The following is an 18,780-nucleotide window of genomic DNA, read 5'->3' as shown; positions in this document are numbered from 1 at the left end:
TCAGCCTTTTTTCTCACTCACTGGAGTCAGCATTAAGAGATTCTCACTTGGTTAACTTCTTCTGGGCCAGTTCCATTCTAACTGTGAAACTGTAAATGTTCTTTTCACTCAGACGTGTTCAAACTGCTACAGATGCTGTCAGGAGCTCAGCTGACCCACTGCCTGACAGTATTCTCATATTAATCACTAAAGTCAAGACTTATTAAATCATGTGAAGAGCATTTTTATGTGAGCGTGTGAGAAGCAAATTATTTTGAGAGCAAAACTATAAAATTAAGCAAAACTAAGAAAACATAAGAATGACCAAATCTATTATAACACTTCCATTACCACTCTTTAAAAAACAATTCTCCATCAAACATTTTCACCATATGAATATATATTGTGGTGTAAATACTCAAGTCCAGTTTACTAATGATTGTGCTTCTGAGCTGTACAGACGTATCGTCCGCTGTGTGTCAGGGTCGGTGTTGTTGATGGTCAGGTTCTGTCCGGTCTGCACTGGTTTCAGGTGTTCTTCAGTGTCTCTGTACCAGGTGTAGTTGAGCTCCGGTGGGTTTGCATCACTGCTGCAGCTCAGAGTCACTGAACGACCCTCCAGAACAAAACCAGATGGACTTACATGACACAGATGTACATGATCATCTAAAGGAGGAGAAAATCATTCAGGCAATCACATTGAATTTACAGCACTAATTCATGATCAGTCAGCTGCTCCTCATTCAATAGTGTCTTTTCAGTGCTGAAAGTCATATTGTGACTGTGTGAAACTTTTATAGTGAAATTGCACCTTTTCCTTCCACCTTCCATGTTTATTGTTTGCTCATAAACAATGCACTTTGCATGCAAATGCAATTTAGAGCAGTGTTATGCATTTGCTAAGGTATTCTGAGTGCATTTTAGCACCTTGATATGCAGTTTCTGTATAAAATTAACAGTATTAATGTCATGTTGCATTGTGTTAGCCATGCTGGTTTTAAAAATGATCTTCTTACATGAAAATTATAAATACATGAATATTATTGAATATTAAACTATAAAATATTGAATATAATATTTTATTTTTATACTTTTAAGGTTTTTTTTTTTTAGCTTTTCAATTTAAAATCTCCAGTCTAATAATCTAGTGATTGTGAGTAAATCAGATCAGGCTCTTGATACTCACACTGGACGTCCAGCAGCACTGATGCGTTCTGAGCGCCGTGTTTGTTCTGAGCTGTACAGACGTATCGTCCGCTGTGTGTCGGGTCGGTGTTGTTGATGGTCAGGTTCTGTCCGGTCTGCACTGGTTTCAGGTGTTCTTCAGTGTCTCTGTACCAGGTGTAGTTGAGCTCCGGTGGGTTTGCATCACTGCTGCAGCTCAGAGTCACTGAACGACCCTCCAGAACAAAACCAGATAGACTTACATGTGCAGATGTGTTTTTAGGAGCATCTGATGGAGGAGAAAAACATTTAGGCCATACATATTATTACTGTTTTCCACATGTTTTAATAATAGTAGTCATTAACATTATCAGTTTAACGCTATTACTGCATGCTGTGTCTAAAAATAACACTAAAAGAACAACATTCCCGTCTGTGTGTCGTTTGTGATAAGATGATGTAATAACACACCCCGACACAAACTGATCTGTGGAAATGAGTCAGATGGTCATAAAATGCGTATGGAAGTGTGCGTCTTGGTAAATTTGGATATTATATGCCTTTTAAATAGCAAATACTTGGAGAAAAAAACATGAAAAGGACATGGGAACATATACTTCTTGATGTGAAGATGGACACAAGCTCTCCATTAAAGGATTAAATTTCTGTCCGCTAGGGTCCGCTATTCAAAACAAAGGCGCTAGCATTCAAAACAAAGTTTAAAGGACACGGAATACAACCTCATGGTGCATAAAGAATCGGGATAGGACTCGGAAAGAAATCATGTTCATGGATGTGATTATTAACGTTACTGTAGTATGAAGCAGAGCAGGAGCGAGTGTTGTGGGAGTTCCTGGAGCGATTGTTCACTCACGAGCAGCGGGACTTTTATTATGCCACAGTTGCCGGCGCCGCTATTAAAGGATGAGGTAACACAGCTCTGTTTATCAATGAAGATACATTTGAGTGTGTTGAAAATGTTATAACGTTACTCTGTTGATTCGCTCGGTGGCTGCAAAACAAGTGACACTTAGTAATCTAGATTGGAGTTAAAGCAACAGTGAAGGTTTGTTGATAAATGGCATTTAATAAAAAATAGTATGATGGACAGAGCATTCACTGTATTACTTTACTTTAAAGAAATTTAAGTAAAAGTGACAAAATAGTGTTTTTCTCTGAGGCATATGGTTAAAAAAAATATATAAAATATTTAATATTTATATAAATTTATATTTTGTGTATTTACATTATTCCTCTCTCTCTGCACATAAAATAAATTATAAGCATTATTATGCAATATTTGATATACTTATTTATTTATAGTATATATGTGTGTATGTATAGAGTCTGAAATCTCCAGTCTAATAATCTAGTGATTGTGAGTAAATCAGATCAGGCTCTTGATACTCACACTGGACGTCCAGCAGCACTGATGCGTTCTGAGCGCCGTGTTTGTTCTGAGCTGTACAGACGTATCGTCCGCTGTGTGTCGGGTCGGTGTTGTTGATGGTCAGGTTCTGTCCGGTCTGCACTGGTTTCAGGTGTTCTTCAGTGTCTCTGTACCAGGTGTAGTTGAGCTCCGGTGGGTTTGCATCACTGCTGCAGCTCAGAGTCACTGAACGACCCTCCAGAACAAAACCAGATGGACTTACATGTGCAGATGTGTTTTTAGGAGCATCTGATGGAGGAGAAAAACATTCAGGCAATTATGTTATGATTTACAACATTAATTCTAGATGATCAGACAGTATTAATTGAAATAATCTGTCTTACACTGAACACGTAGCTTACGGGACTCCTGTTTTGTGATGTTCTGCTGAAGCTGGTGTGTTACAGTGCAGGTGAAAGTGGCTGAATGATGACGGTGAGTTACAGTGAAGATCAGATCAGAGATCAGCTCAGTTTCGCTCTGACGCTGATGTTGTGTGACGTTCTCCTTGAGGAGGTGTTCAGGAGACGAGCTCCATGTGAGAACTGCTGGACGAGAGGAACAGAAGATCTTAGTCGAGCAGCGCAGATTCACAGAGCTTCCCTCCTTCACCTCCATCTCCTCCTTCACCTCCTCCTGATCCTCAAACAGACTCACTGTGGGTTTGGGTGGAGAATCTACAACACACAGAGATACAGACAAACATTACAGGATCACATGGATCATCATATCATACAGTGTTGTACAGTTGAAGATTTATTTTTCATTCATGTCCAGTCACATTATCCGATTCATTTAGCATTGGGGACGTAAGCTATTTTCTGTGAATGTGTGAGATCTCTGATTCATTAGCCGCTATAGAGAAACAAGTGTGCAGCCATCTTTAGGATTTTGTGTTTCAGTTTTTGCAGTAACTCTGTATATTTCTGTGGCATCACTGTTGAAGAGTAATTAGCTGGTGAAGAGGATTTACTTTTTGTAGAGTTAAAGACAGTTATCATGAGCGCTGTAATGTTTGAAGAGGATGTCATAATAAATCCCAGTAGACCAGGAAGATTTTAAAACGAGCGGTTTATTCATAAATCCATAAGATCTTACCTTCATGCTGTGGAAATACAAACGAGTGCAGGCACTGAAAAGGGGCGGAGCTACATAAGGTCTATAGGTCAATAACTAGAAGAATAACAGTGCAGTAAATGGTGAAACTACTTGCTCTGCACTTACATTAAGGACAGAAGCAGCATCAACAATATGACACTCACCTATGACGACAATTTCAACAGGTTTTGTGTAGCTATGTTTCAGTCTACCGTTGGTCTCAAGTCTGAAGTAATATAACCCATTATTTTTCTGCTCAACATTATTGAAGCGGGTGGTGCAGTTTTTCTCTGTAGGAGTGCCAAATATTTTTCCTCTTAACTGTCCAGTGTTGGGGCTACTGGAGTCAAACGCTATGTTTTCAGACCATAAGTCTTTTTTCCATATTCTCTTTGCACTATCAGTGAGATCAATTTTTAAAGTCTTGATCAATATCAAATGTGCAGGGTATGAAAACACAGGATCCTTCTTAGAGCTTCTACTCTCTTCCGGCAGATTGATATTAAAATCACAGAAAACTCCTAAAACACACACAGACAAGAGGAAGTGATCACACAGAGTTCACATGCAGAATAAACTGCAGCTCTTATTGCTCTTTAATCTTACAAAGCTCACATGAAAATGCTTTCAGAATATTAATTCAGCAGAGAATAATCTATAAGAACGAGACCTTGTATCAGACATCCAGTGAGGAGGAACGTCACAGATATTTCCATCATGTACATTCACTCCACCTTACAACAGAAAATACAAACACACAATCATATACACTCTTAAAATAAAGGATCTTTATTGGCATCGATGGTTCATGAAGAACCTTAAACATCCCTGAAATCTTTCCATTCCACAGAAAGCTCTTTATAGTGGAAAAAAGATTCTTTAGATTATTAAAATGTAAGAAAATATGGTTCTTTTAAGAAGTGTTCAGTGAAAAGTTCTTCAGGGAACCATGAATCGCTGTGAAAAAAAACCCTTTTGGAAACTTTATTTTTTTATATAACATTTATTTCCTTTTTTAACTTGTGTATGAATTTTTAGCTGTTGGTGTAAACTCATATAATTTCTAATGTCCAAAAACAATTTTTCATGAGTGACATAAATGTCATGAGAAAAAACAGGCTACTAAATCAAATCTTTTCATAAAGATTAAAACAGGACCTGCTCATCTTGAACAACTCAACCTCAGAGCATCAAAACACTGAAGATCTCAAAACGACAGAAGTTTTAGTGTGTAAATGACTTACCAGAGAAGAGTGAAAGAGCTGCAGCGCTCGACTGTGACGCTTTTACACTGATATAGAGAGAGATGTGTGTGAAGACGACACGTCTTTACTGCTATTACCCAAGATACTGAAACTGAAAGCAGAACAGATTTCTGCAAAATAATGCTGTTTGTTTCTCTAATCGTGATACCGATGATAAAATGTATGGAAGCTTGTTTCCACCGCAGAATAAAAAGTTAATTTTGACTTTTTATCTCACAATTCAGAAATATTCATAGCACCAGCACAGCGCCACCAAGGATTTCCTGATGATTTTCCTGTTTTTCACTCTCAGTCATTAAGTTAAAAAAGTCATTAAAACACAAAAAGTTTTAAAGGGGTTATGAACTGCATTTTTTAATTATTTTATCATTTTTCCTGAGTTGCACTTATAATGTTAGTATGATTTTTACATCAAAAATTGTCATAATTTAGAAATAAAAGGCTACATTTTCTACCCTGGTTTTAGCCTAGGGCTGGACTATACAGCTAAAAACAAATGTATCACGATATAATGTTTCATATCATTCGTTATGAATAACTGATAATTTTTTATAGGCCTAACCTCTTTTAATCAAAGACCATTAGAGAAAAAAAGTTTTGAATTTAACCACTGTGTTTTTTATTTGTTTGTTCTTACCCAATTTATTAAGGAAAAAAAATGTAACAGTCAAAAACAAAATCAAATTTCAACAAATATCTTCTTTCCAATATCTTAAACAAAGATTTAATAAGTGTCCTTCTGAGGCCACAAGAGGACACAATAAGAAAATATTAAAGTCCTTTATATGTTGCTTATTTGCGCCCTCTTGTGGTCTCCCTCAGGATGTGCAGGAGGAAGGCTTTGGGGACTTGAGCCTCTGCCCTGTTTCAAAATGAATCAAAAGTGTTTGATTCCTCAACAGTTATCATCAGTAATATTGTGGTCAGTAAAACATCATTCATTTGAATTATAATTAATATTGAACATTTCACATTTCAGCCTTTTTTCTCACTCACTGGAGTTCAGCATTACAGAGATTCTCACTTGGTTAACTTCTTCTGGGCCAGTTCCATTCTAACTGTGAAACTGTAAATGTTCTTTTCACTCAGACGTGTTCAAACTGCTACAGATGCTGTCAGGAGCTCAGCTGACCCACTGCCTGACAGTATTCTCATATTAATCACTAAAGTCAAGACTTATTAAATCATGTGAAGAGTATTTTTATGTGAGCGTGTGAGAAGCAAATTATTTTGAGAGCATAAAATAGGAATTAAGCAAAACTAATTAATCATAAGAATGTCCAAATCTATTATAACACTTCCATTACCACTCTTTAAAAAACAATTCTCCATCAAACATTTTCACCATATGAATATATATTGTGGTGTAAATACTCAAGTCCAGTTTACTAATGATTGTGCTCTGAGCTGTACAGACGTATCGTCCGCTGTGTGTCGGGTCGGTGTTGTTGATGGTCAGGTTCTGTCCGGTCTGCACTGGTTTCAGGTGTTCTTCAGTGTCTCTGTACCAGGTGTAGTTGAGCTCCGGTGGGTTTGCATCACTGCTGCAGCTCAGAGTCACTGAACGACCCTCCAGAACAAAACCAGATGGATTTACATGTGCAGATGTGTTTTTAGGAGCATCTGATGGAGGAGAAAATAATTAAGGTCATCACATTTTTTGAATAATAGTAAAGTCATTAATGCTGTGAAATAACACTAATGTAAGTATGGAAGTAATTATTGAAAAATAAAAATGCTTTTTAAATAGTGCTGAAGGAATTCACAATAATAAAAAAAGTATCAGCACAGTATAAAAGGTTTAAATTATAAACTGTTTTTCTAAATATTTCGTTTGCATGTTGCTAATGTACTGTTAAATGTGGTTAAAGTTACCATCGGTTATTACTGTATTCACGGAGACAAGAGAGCATCGCTATTTTCATTTTTAAACACTTGCAGTCTGCATAATGCATAAACACAACTTCATTCTTTATAAATCTCTCCAACAGAGTAGCATTAGCCGTTAGCCACGGAGCACTATCAAACTCATTCAAAAAAAACGTCTCGGTTACGTATGTAACCCTCGTTCCCTGAAGGAGGGAACGGAGACGTACGTCAGTAGTGACCGACGAATTGGGATATCGCTTAGAGAGCCCTATCAGCTTCGTGTGAACTAAAACAAGCCAATGGAATTGGCGTGCGATATTTGCATAATGCGCACCGCCCCCGACAGGTGTATATAAATAGGAAGCGGATGCAATCGCACTCTGTTTTTCGCTGAGGAGACAACTGGTGTCCTCACTACAGCGAGGGTACAGAAACTGTGGCAACGGGACGTACGTCTCCGTTCCCTCCTTCAGGGAACGAGGGTTACATACGTAACCGAGACGTTCCCTTTCAGTCGGTCACGTTCGACGTACGTCAGTAGTGACCGACGAATTGGGATCCCAACTAAAGCGCCACAGTTACGAAACCCCTTCCAGTGCTCAACGCGAGCTCTAACCGCCCATAGTCTTTTTAGGGGGCGAGCTCACGCCGAGGAGTTTACTGCTGTTTTACCTGATACCCACTAAGTAAACTAGACTACACTGGGGAAGCGAACCCGTAGGGAACGCTGCGGAGGCCACTACCTACCCAACGGGGGAGGAGTTTACGTGGAGAATACACATATGGACTGGCCCGGGGGGCAGTACGCATATGGAGTCCCTGGGATGGCTCCACCTGGGTAGGGGGAGACTCATCTGACAGGTGACAGCAGAGCTGGCTCTGCTGAGGGAAAGACACGGACTCGGCCCGTAGGGAGTTTTAAACCGTGGATGAATACACATATGGGACCGCTCACGTAGAGGAGTCACGACATATGGGCCCCAGCCAACAGATAGCGTCAGCGACGGATGTAGGCCTGGCATCAGACACTCCGCAATGTCCGAGCCGAAGGGGGAGGCGGAGGAACTCGACAGGGTTCGCCAAGCGGGGAACACGACTGGAGTACAAAGTATGCACGTATCCGGCCAAGGGGCGGGAATGGCATTGCAAGCCGACACTTAGAGCGGGTACAACACGTCTACCGACTAGTGGATGCGAGTACACGTGAAGATACCGGCTCTACACGTAGGCTATAAAACCTAGCGAACGTGTTAGGTGTCGCCCAGCCCGCAGCTCTACAGATATCTGTCAGCGAGGCGCCATGAGCCAGCGCCCAGGAAGAGGCCACCCCTCTGGTGGAGTGGGCTCTCAACCCGAGCGGGCAAGGCACGCCCTGGGATTCATACGCCAAGGCGATGGCATCCACTATCCAGTGGGCCATCCTCTGCTTGGAGACAGCCTTTCCCTTCTGCTGGCCTCCGTAACAGACAAAGAGCTGATCTGAGGTCCTGAAGCTTCGCGTTCTGTCCACGTACACACGCAGAGCGCGGACGGGACAGAGCAAAGCTAGGGCTGGGTCTGCCTCCTCCGAGGGCAGCGCTTGCAGGTTCACTACCTGATCTCTGAAGGGAGTGGTAGGAACCTTGGGCACGTATCCAGGCCGGGGTCTCAGGATGACGTGAGAATCACCGGGCCCGAACTCTAGGCACGCTTCGTCAACCGAAAACGCATGCAGGTCCCCTACCCTCTTAAGGGAAGCCAATGCGACCAGAAGGACAGTTTTCAGAGACATTAGTTTCAGGTCGACTGATCGCAAGGGCTCAAAGGGATGACCCCGGAGAGCTGAGAGAACCAGGGTCAGATCCCAAGAGGGTACGGAGGAAGGGCGAGGAGGATTCAGTCTCCTTGCCCCCCTCAGGAACCTGACGATCAGATCGTGTTTCCCCAGGGACTTACCCTCAACTGCGTGGTGATGTGCAGCGATAGCGGCAACATACACCTTCAGGGTGGAGGGAGACAGCCTTCGCTCCAACCCTTCTTGCAGGAAGGAAAGCACAGATCTGACCGAGCATGATCGGGGGTCCCTGTCGGCGAGAGGCGCACCATTCGACGAACAGGTTCCACTTCAGCGCGTAGAGGCTCCTAGTGGAAGGAGCTCTAGCGGAAGTGATGGTGTCTACGACCGCTTGCGGGAGATCACTCAGAACCTCTGCATCCCGTCCAGGGACCACACGTGGAGGTTCCACAGATCGGGACGCGGGTGCCACAGGGTGCCCCGTCTCTGAGTCAGGAGGTCCTTCCTCAGAGGAATTGGCCAGGGAGGGGCTGTCGCGAGGAGGATGAGGTCCGAGAACCAGGTCCGAGTGGGCCAGTACGGAGCCACTAACAAGACCTGCTCCCCGTCCTCCCTGACCTTGCACAGGAGTTGTGCGAGAAGGCTCACTGGGGGAAACGCATATTTGCGTAGACCCTGGGGCCAGCTGTGTGCCAGGGCATCCGTGCCGAGCGTGCTGCCGGTCAGGGAATAGAACCACTGGCAGTGGGCAGTTTCTGGGGAGGCAAACAGGTCTACCTGGGCCTCGCCGAAATGCTGCCAAATCAGCTGAACCGCCTGGGGGTGGAGCCGCCACTCGCCCGCAAGTGGAGGCTGCCGTGACAGCTCGTCGGCCGCACGGTTGAGCACACCTGGGACATGAGTGGCCCGAAGGGACCTCAGATGCTTCTGACTCCACAACAAGAGATGGCGGGCGAGTTGCGACATGCGACGGGAGCGTAGACCACCTTGATGGTTGATGTACGCAACGGCCGCAGTGCTGTCCGAACGGACCAGTACGTGCTTGTCTGACAGCAGCTCCTTGAAGCGGGCCAGAGCAAGACGTACTGCTAGCAACTCGAGGCAATTGATATGCCAATGCAGCTGAGGCCCCGTCCAAAGACCCGACACTGCATGCCCGTTGTACGTGGCCCCCCATCCCGTGGCAGAGGCATCTGTGGAGACCACAGCATGCCTGGACACTTGTTCAAGGGGTACTCCGGCCCGCAGGAACGAAGGATCCGACCACCGGATGAGGGTGCGACGGCAGCTCGGTGTCACGGGGACACGGAGCGTGCCGCGCTGCCACGCCCATCTCGGGACCCGGCCGCGGAGCCAGTGTTGAAGCGGCCTCATATGGAGCAATCCGAGCGGCGTGACCGCGGCTGCAGATGCCATATGCCCCAGGAGCCTCTGAAAATCTTTCAGTGGGGCCGCTGTCCTGCGCTTGAGCGAGCTCAGGCAGTTCAACACCGACTGGACGCGCGCCTCGGTGAGACGCGCAGTCCGTGCGACCGAGTCTAGCTCGAGACCGAGATAAGAGATCCTCTGCCCGGGGGTGAGTTTGCTCTTGTCCCAGTTGACCCGAAGACCCAACCGGCTGAGGTGAGCTAAAACCATGTCCCTGTGTTCGCACAACTGCTCTCGCGAGCTGGCCAGGATCAGCCAGTCGTCGAGATAGTTGAGAATACGAACGCCCTGTTCCTTGAGGGGAACAGTGGCCGCCTCCGCAACCTTCGTAAAGACGCAGGGTGACAGGGCCAGCCCGAAGGGTAGGACTTTGTACTGATATGCCCGACCCTCGAACGTCCTTCAGGTCGATTGCTGCAAACCAATCCCGGGGACGGACGCATTCGAAAATGCGCTTCTGCGTGAGCATCTTGAACGGCATCTTGTGGAGATACCGGTTCAGGACGCGCAGATCCAGGATTGGCCGTAGCCCACCGCCCTTTTTCGGTACAATGAAGTAGGGGCTGTAGAACCCCGACTTCATATCGGCTGGAGGGACCGGCTCGATTGCATCCTTCACCAGTAGGACAGCAATCTCCGCCCGGAGAACAGGTGCACTGTCCAACGACACTTGAGTGAAGTGGACACCCCTGAAAACCAGGGGACGCCGGGCGAACTGAATCGCATAGCCGAGTCTGATAGTGCGAATGAGCCAGCGGGATGGGCTGGGAAGCGTGATCCACGCCTCCAGACTCCAAGACAGCGGGACCAAAGGCACCACAGACGCACCGGGGGTGGGGCAGCAAGGCAGAGTGGGACCCGACTCGGACGGCATGGGAGCGGCCCGGAGTGTGGTCGGACTCTGCGAGGCAGCAGTGCGTATGGGAGACGGCGCACGGGACGCGGCCTGCACTATCACACTGCCAGCTGCTGGCGGAATGGGAGGGGGCTGCGAGCGGCGAGGCGGGGCCTGGCACACTGGCAGACGCACCCTGTTGTGACCTGGAGTTTGAGGAAACTGCTCTTTTTGTGAAAAAGGGGAACTCCGGGGAGCCAGCGGCGGTAGATGGACAGACATCACAAATTCCCCCCGGCCCTCCTCCGGGGGTGGGAGAGAAGGTGGAAAACTCTCCCGAAGAGCAAGATCCTTCCCCTCCAGGTTGCCCGTCTCAGGGCCGTGACTTCTTTTTTCGTTTGCCACCTGGCTTGCCAGAGACGGGCTGGGCACCGCGTCCGCGACCGGCACCCTGCTGTCTGGCTGGTGTAGACTGCTGCTTTGCCGACTTAGCAGGGGCGGAGGACGACGCAGACGGGCGCCCTCGGCGACGAGCAGGCTGAGGCTGAGCCACGGGCGGCTGGGTGGAGGCAGCAGCGGACCGCCGTGGCATGACATGTTTGATGGCCTCGGCCTGCTTTTGTGCAGCGGAGAACTGTTGGGCGAAGCTCTCCACTGCGTCGCCGAAAAGGCCGACCGGGGACACGGGGGAATTCAGGAACCGCTGTTTGTCGGCTTCCCGCATGTCCGCCAGGGTCAGCCAGAGATGGCGTTGCTGGACTACCAGGGTAGACATCGCGTGACCAACAGCGCGTGCTGTCACCTTCGTCGCCCGGAGGGCAAGGTCAGTGGCAGCGCGCAGCTCCCCAAGCAGTTGTTGGTCAGGCCCTTCCTGGGGCATCTCCGACAGCGCTTTTGCCTGGTAAACCTGCAAAAGGGCCATCGCGTGCAGGGCGGAGGCAGCCTGCCCACAGGAACTGTAAGCCTTCTCAGTCAGACCGGCTGAGAACTTACAGGCCCGGGACGGGAGGTGCGGCTCACCACGCCAGCCAGTGGCCGTTGGACACAGCTGCATCGCAACGGACCGCTCGACTGGCGGGATCCTCGCGTACCCCCTGGCTTCCCCGCCGTCCAGGGAGGAGAAGGCGGACGAGGGACCGGGCCTCACACGAACACTATACGGTGTTTGCCAAGACCTGGTCACCTCATCGTGCACTTCCGGGAAGAATGGCATTGAGGCGGGACGCTGGACCTGACCAGCGCGACCCCCCCCCAAGTACCAATCATCCAACCGAGATGGGCCGGGGCAGGGTGGAGGGTTCCACTCGAGCCCGACACACAAGGCGGCCCGGGAAAGCACAGCCGTCAACTCGGGATCCGACTCGGGCAACGCTACCGTCCCGGAGGGCGGCAGCGCGTCCGGATCTTCCTCCCCCAAGGACTCTGGCTCACCTTCCGATGCAGAGATCGACATCTGCTCCGCCGCACGCGCACCAAAGGTAACGGCTGGACAGTCCGTAGAGGGCCCAGCGGAAACCAACGGTGGCACAATGTGTTGCGGTGCTGATGAGGCGGCAGGGGCCCGCGGAGCGTTTCCGCTCGGCGGGGAAGCCCTGACCGTAATCCTCAGGTCGCCCTTCCTATACACCGCCAAACCGTCATTCCAACCGGGGCCGGAAAAAACGGTCGAACGGGGCATAGGGGAGGGGACCCCCGCTTCCTGAGACTTCAGGAAGGAGAGCCTAGACCTCAGCACCGCGATAGTCATATTCCCGCAATGGGAACATGAACCATCCACAAAAGCTGCTTCAGCGTGTTGAGCGCCCAAACACGAGATGCAGCGATTGTGCCCATCAGCAGGGACCAGGGAACGACCGCACCCAGTAACGCACAGACGAAATGACATACTGTCAGGGTTCGTCTGTAAAGCTCTTTTAGAAGGGGAATGATCAGCTCACTTGTGCTGAAGCACACAGGGAGTGACGCGATGTGCTCAGGTACACCACTCCCTGAACACACCGAGGAACCGGCCCAAATCGCAACACACACACACACTTTTAGAGTGTTGCTGTAAAAACAGCAGTTGAGAGCTTATAGCTCGGCTCCTCGGAACTCGCGACCTCGCTGGAGTACCTTCACTGCCAACACAAACAGCTCGCTGTTAATCCTCTTCTGAGGCAGTTTTAGTTTTTACTTTTGAAGAAAGTCTTCTGAAGCAGGACACCAGTGTATGGCTCCGAAGTGAAAGACAGAGTGCGATTGCATCCGCTTCCTATTTATATACACCTGTCGGGGGCGGTGCGCATTATGCAAATATCGCACCCCAATTCCATTGGCTTGTTTTAGTTCACACGAAGCTGATAGGGCTCTCTAAGCGATATCCCAATTCGTCGGTCACTACTGACGTACGTCGAACGTGACCGACTGAAAGGGAAAGTTAATTTCATTTCCATCATTTTTGATAATATTTGTATTAAAAAAATAAAAGCCAGAATAATTAAGTCAAAGCAGAATTTCTGAATTTTAATTATTAATAAAAGTTGTTCAATTTCTAATCCATAATAATTTATTAAATGTATTTCATTGTTTTTGATTATTGAAATCTGAATAGAGAAAACAAACATTTTAATTAATTTATTGGTCATTTTAATTGATGATATAAATAAAAATTGATTGTTTAATACCGTACACCGTGATACCGTGATATTTACTCAGACGGTTATCATACCGTGGAAATCTCATACCGTTACAACCCTAATATATATATATATATATATATATATATATATGTATAAATAGTGACAAAGCATTCGCTGTAACTTTACTTTAAAGAAATTTTAGTAAAAGTGAAGGTTTTATATTAAAAAAAATTTTTAAATATAAATATTTAATATAATGTTTATATTTGAGATTTTGTGTATTTATTTACACTATTACTCTCTCTCTCTCTGCATATAAAATATATGCATTATGCAATATTTTATATACTTATTTATTTATAGTTTATATGTATGTATGTATAAAGTCTAAAATCGAATCTAAAGTCTAATAATCTAGTGATTGTGAGTAAATCAGATCAGGCTCTTGATACTCACACTGGACGTCCAGCAGCACTGATGCGTTCTGAGCGCCGTGTTTGTTCTGAGCTGTACAGACGTATCGTCCGCTGTGTGTCGGGTCGGTGTTGTTGATGGTCAGGTTCTGTCCGGTCTGCACTGGTTTCAGGGGTTCTTCAGTGTCTCTGTACCAGGTGTAGTTGAGCTCCGGTGGGTTTGCATCACTGCTGCAGCTCAGAGTCACTGAACGACCCTCCAGAACAAAACCAGATGGACTTACATGTGCAGATGTGTTTTTAGGAGCATCTAATGGAGGAGAAAAACATTTAGGTCATCATATTTTTTGAATAATAGTAAAGTCATTAATGCTATGAAATAACACTAATGTAAGTATGGGAAGTAATTATTGAAAAATAAAAATGCTTTTTAAATAGTACTGAAGGAATTCACATTAATATGAACTCCTTCCATGTAAAAAGGGTCCGCTGTCAGCAGTTTAAAAGACTACAAATTATAGATTAACAAAGTAATGTTTATTTGCATTTAGTTCCTGTTGTTCACTGTACATTTACAAGCCTAGTAAAGGATGAAAAAGCTGTTTAAATGAAGATTATTTATAATAACGGTTAATAATGATGCTCTGTGCAAAACAAGTGACTTAAATCTTTGGAATTAAAGGAACAGTAAAGGTTTATATATATATATATATATATATATATATATATATATATAACAAATAGTGACACAAAGCATTCACTGTAACTTAACTTTAAAGAAATGTGAGTAAAAGTGAAGGTTTTATATTCAAAAAAATGTAAATATAAATATTTAATATAATGTTTATATTTTATATTTTGTGTATTTATTTACACTATTACTCTCTCTCTCTGTATATAAAATATATGCATTATGCAATATTTTATATACTTATTTATTTATAGTTTATATGTGTGTATGTATGAAGTCTGAAATCTCCAGTCTAATAATCTAGTGATTGTGAGTAAATCAGATCAGGCTCTTGATACTCACACTGGACGTCCAGCAGCACTGATGCGTTCTGAGCGCCGTGTTTGTTCTGAGCTGTACAGACGTATCGTCCGCTGTGTGTCGGGTCGGTGTTGTTGATGGTCAGGTTCTGTCCGGTCTGCACTGGTTTCAGGTGTTCTTCAGTGTCTCTGTACCAGGTGTAGTTGAGCTCCGGTGGGTTTGCATCACTGCTGCAGCTCAGAGTCACTGAACGACCCTCCAGAACAAAACCAGATGGACTTACATGTGCAGATGTGTTTTTAGGAGGATCTGATGGAGGAGAAAAACAAAACTTTTTATGAATAATAGTAAAGTCATTAATGCTATGAAATAACACTAATGTAAGTATGGGAAGAAATTTGTGAAAAATAAAAATGCTTTTTAAGTAGTACTGAAATAATTCACATTAATGTGAACTCCTTCCGTGTAAACAGGGTCCACTGTCAGCAGTTTAAAAAACTACAAATTATAGATAAACAAAGTAATGTTTATTATATTTGCATTTAGTTCCTGTTGTTCACTGAACATTTAGAAGCCTATTAAAGGATGAAAAAGTTGTTTAAATGAAGATCATTTATAATAACAGTTGATGCTCTGTGCAAAACAAGTGACTTAAATCTTTGGAGTTAAAGCAACAGTGAAGGTTTATATATTTATAAAAAATAGTGATACAGAGCATTCACTGTAACTTTACTTTAAAGAAATTTAAGTAAAAGTGAAGGTTTTATATTTAAAAAAATATATATAAAATATTTAATATTTATATTTTGTGTATTTACATTATTCCTCTCTCTCTGCACATAAAATAAATTATAAGCGTTATTATGCAATATTTTATATACTTTTTTATTTATAGTTTATATGTATGTATGTATAAAGTCTGAAATCTCCAGTCTAATAATCTAGTGATTGTGAGTAAATCAGATCAGGCTCTTGATACTCACACTGGACGTCCAGCAGCACTGATGCGTTCTGAGCGCCGTGTTTGTTCTGAGCTGTACAGACGTATCGTCCGCTGTGTGTCGGGTCGGGGTTGCTGAAGGTCAGGTTCTGTCCGGTCTGCACTGGTTTCAGGTGTTCTTCAGTGTCTCTGTACCAGGTGTAGTTGAGCTCCGGTGGGTTTGCATCACTGCTGCAGCTCAGAGTCACTGAACGACCCTCCAGAACAAAACCAGATGGACTTACATGTGCAGATGTGTTTTTAGGAGCATCTGATGGAGGAGAAAAACATTTAGGCAATTATGTTATGATTTACAACATTAATTCTAGATGATCAGACAGTATTGATTGAAATAATCCGTCTTACACTGAACTCGTAGCGTACGGGACTCGTTTCGTGATTTTGTGATGTTCTGCTGAAGCTGGTGTGTTACAGTGCAGGTGAAAGTGGCTGAATGATGACGGTGAGTTACAGTGAAGATCAGATCAGAGATCAGCTCAGTTTCGCTCTGACGCTGATGTTGTGTGACGATCTCCTTGAGGAGGTGTTCAGGAGACGAGCTCCATGTGAGAACTGCTGGACGAGAGGAACAGAAGATCTTAGTCGAGCAGCGCAGATTCACAGAGCTTCCCTCCTTCACCTTCTTCACCTCCTCCTGATCCTTCAACAGACTCACTGTGGGTTTGGGTGGAGAATCTACAACACACAGAGATACAGACAAACATTACAGGATCACATGGATCATCATATCATACAGTATTGTACAGTAGAAGATTTATTTTTCATTCATGTCCAGTCACATTATCCAGTTCATTTAGCATTGGGGACGTAAGCTATTTTCTGTGAATGTGTGAGATCTCTGATTTATTAGCCGCTATAGACCTTATGCCCAGAGAAACAAGTGTGCAGCCATCTTTAGGATTTTGTGTTTCAGTTTTTGCAGTAACTCTGTATATTTCTATGGCATCACTGTTGAAGAGTAATTAGCTGGTGAAGAGGATTTACTTATTGTAGAGTTAAAGACAGTTATCATGAGCGCTGTAATGTTTGAAGAGGATGTCATAACAAATAGATCAGGAAGATTTTAAAACGAGCGGTTTATTCATAAATCCATAAGATCTTACCTTCATGCTGTGGAAATACAAACGAGTGCGGCACTGAAAAGGGGCGGAGCTACATAAGGTCTATAGGTCAATAACTAGAAGAATAACAGTGCAGTAAATGGTGAAACTACTTGCTCTGCAAACCAGTATGTTTATGATCATGATAATATAGGTTAAAATAATATGATCATTTTCAGGTTTAAATATTAAGCTGCATAACAGATTGTTTTGTACAGGTAAATAACTGGAAGTGAATGACACTGGAAGCTTCACACAATCATGTTACAAATGGCCGCTCTGCACTTACATTAAGAAACAGCATAAACAATATGACACTCACCTATGATGGAAATTTGAACTTGGGTGTTGTCAGGTTTTTTGTAGCTGTGTTTCAGTCTACCGTTGGTCTCAATTCTGAAGTAATATGACCCATTATCTTTCTGCTTGACATTATCGAAGCGGGTGGTGCAGTTTTTCTCTGTAGGAGTGCCAAATATTTCTCCTCTTAACGGTCCAGTGTCGGGGCTACTGGAGTTAAACACTACAGTTGCTTTGTCTTTATTCCATTTGTCTTTATACCATATTCTCTTTGCACTATCAGTGAGATTATTTTTAAAGTCTTGTTTAATATCAAATGTGCAGGGTATGAAAACACAGGATCCTTTTAGAGCTTCTACTCTCTCCGGCAGATTGATATTAAAATCACAGAAAACTCCTAAAACACACACAGACAAGAGGAAGTGATCACACAGAGTTCACATGCAGAATAAACTGCAGCTCTTATTGCTCTTTAATCTTACAAAGCTCACATGAAAATGCTTTCAGAATATTAATTCAGCAGAGAATAATCCATAAGAACGAGACCTTGTATCAGACATCCAGTGAGGAGGAACGTCACAGATATTTCCATCATGTACATTCACTCCACCTTACAACAGAAAATACAAACACACAATCATATACACTCTTAAAATAAAGACATCGATGGTTCATGAAGAACCTTGAACATTCATGAAATCTTTATATTCCACAGAAAGTTCTTTAAAGTGAAAAAAGATTCTTTAGATTATTAAAATGTTCTTCATATTAAGAAAATATGGTTCTTTTAAGAAGTGTTCAGTGAAAAGTTCTTCAGGGAATCATGAGTTGCTCTTCTATAAAATTGCTGTTAAAAAAAAAAAAAAAACTTTATTTTTTTAAGTATAAACTTTTTACAGTTATTTCTGTGTATGAATTTTTAGCTGTTAATGTAAACTCATATTATTTCTTATGTCCAAAAACTATTTTTCATGAGTGACATAAATGTCATGAGAAAAAATACAGGCTACTAAATCAAACCTTTTCAGAAAGATTAAAACAGGACCTGCTCATCTTGAACAACTCAACCTCAGAGCATCAAAACACTGAAGATCTCAAAACGACAGAAGTTTTAGTGTGTAAATGACTTACCAGAGAAGAGTGAAAGAGCTGCAGCGCTCGACTGTGACGCTTTTACACTGATATAGAGAGAGATGTGTGTGAAGATGACACGTCTTAACTGCTATTAGAGTTTATACCACTTCCCATTTCAGTCTCAACAAAATAACAACAGCCAGACTGGGTAATATATGCAAATCAGTATGAAGCTTACTGGATAATATTCAGAAAACATTTCTTTATATTTACTTGAAACGTCTTGAGATTCAGTGTAGAAATAATTCAGATTCAGATTGACTATTTTCCAAAACATCACACATACTTTAATATTTTCACACTAAAGCAAAAGTCAATTTTATTTGGTTAAATGTGCTCAAGGCAGGTGACAAACAGCTGCTCATCAGCTCCCTCTTGTGGTC

General features: G+C 43.7%; 1 protein-coding gene and 1 long non-coding RNA gene across 3 annotated transcripts; both read right to left on the bottom strand.

Moving 5' to 3' along the window:
• Positions 1–1,072: 1,072 nt before the first annotated feature.
• On the bottom strand, positions 1,073–18,510 carry LOC125244621 (B-cell receptor CD22-like). Of its 2 annotated transcripts, XM_048154737.1 has the most exons (9): positions 18,395–18,510; positions 17,810–17,873; positions 17,286–17,660; positions 16,209–16,538; positions 15,847–16,113; positions 14,906–15,172; positions 13,916–14,182; positions 2,555–2,821; positions 1,073–1,432 (listed from the first exon to the last, which is right to left on the bottom strand). In XM_048154737.1, exons 2-9 carry the CDS (start codon positions 17,862–17,864, stop codon positions 1,116–1,118), a joined length of 2,145 nt encoding a protein of 714 aa, XP_048010694.1. In that variant the 5' UTR covers positions 17,865–17,873; positions 18,395–18,510; the 3' UTR covers positions 1,073–1,115. The 2 variants fall into 2 exon arrangements, with proteins under 2 accessions (XP_048010694.1, XP_048010695.1); XM_048154738.1 differs by lacking the exons at positions 1,073–1,432; positions 2,555–2,821 and adding an exon at positions 6,212–6,558.
• LOC125244678 lies at positions 4,158–5,007 on the bottom strand. Its single transcript, XR_007179355.1, has 3 exons — positions 4,915–5,007; positions 4,341–4,404; positions 4,158–4,191 (listed from the first exon to the last, which is right to left on the bottom strand). It is a non-coding gene; the product is annotated as an uncharacterized LOC125244678 (long non-coding RNA).
• Positions 18,511–18,780: the final 270 nt, after the last annotated feature.

This window comes from Megalobrama amblycephala, linkage group LG14 (genome assembly GCF_018812025.1).
Source record: "Megalobrama amblycephala isolate DHTTF-2021 linkage group LG14, ASM1881202v1, whole genome shotgun sequence".
NCBI classification, from domain to species: domain Eukaryota; kingdom Metazoa; phylum Chordata; class Actinopteri; order Cypriniformes; family Xenocyprididae; genus Megalobrama; species Megalobrama amblycephala.
The sequence above is the reverse complement of the archived record's forward strand: the minus strand, read 5'-3'. Positions and strand labels throughout refer to the sequence as shown.

Bases quoted from the DNA above. Each gene is read 5' to 3' on its own strand.
- LOC125244621 (XM_048154737.1), bottom strand. From the start codon at position 17,864: ATGTACATGATGGAAATATCTGTGACGTTCCTCCTCACTGGATGTCTG. The intron at 14,183-14,905 runs GTGAGTATCAAG...CTCCTCCATTAG, and splicing joins AGTGCTGCTGGACGTCCAGT to ATGCTCCTAAAAACACATCT. The intron at 2,822-13,915 runs GTGAGTATCAAG...CTCCTCCATCAG, and splicing joins AGTGCTGCTGGACGTCCAGT to ATGCTCCTAAAAACACATCT.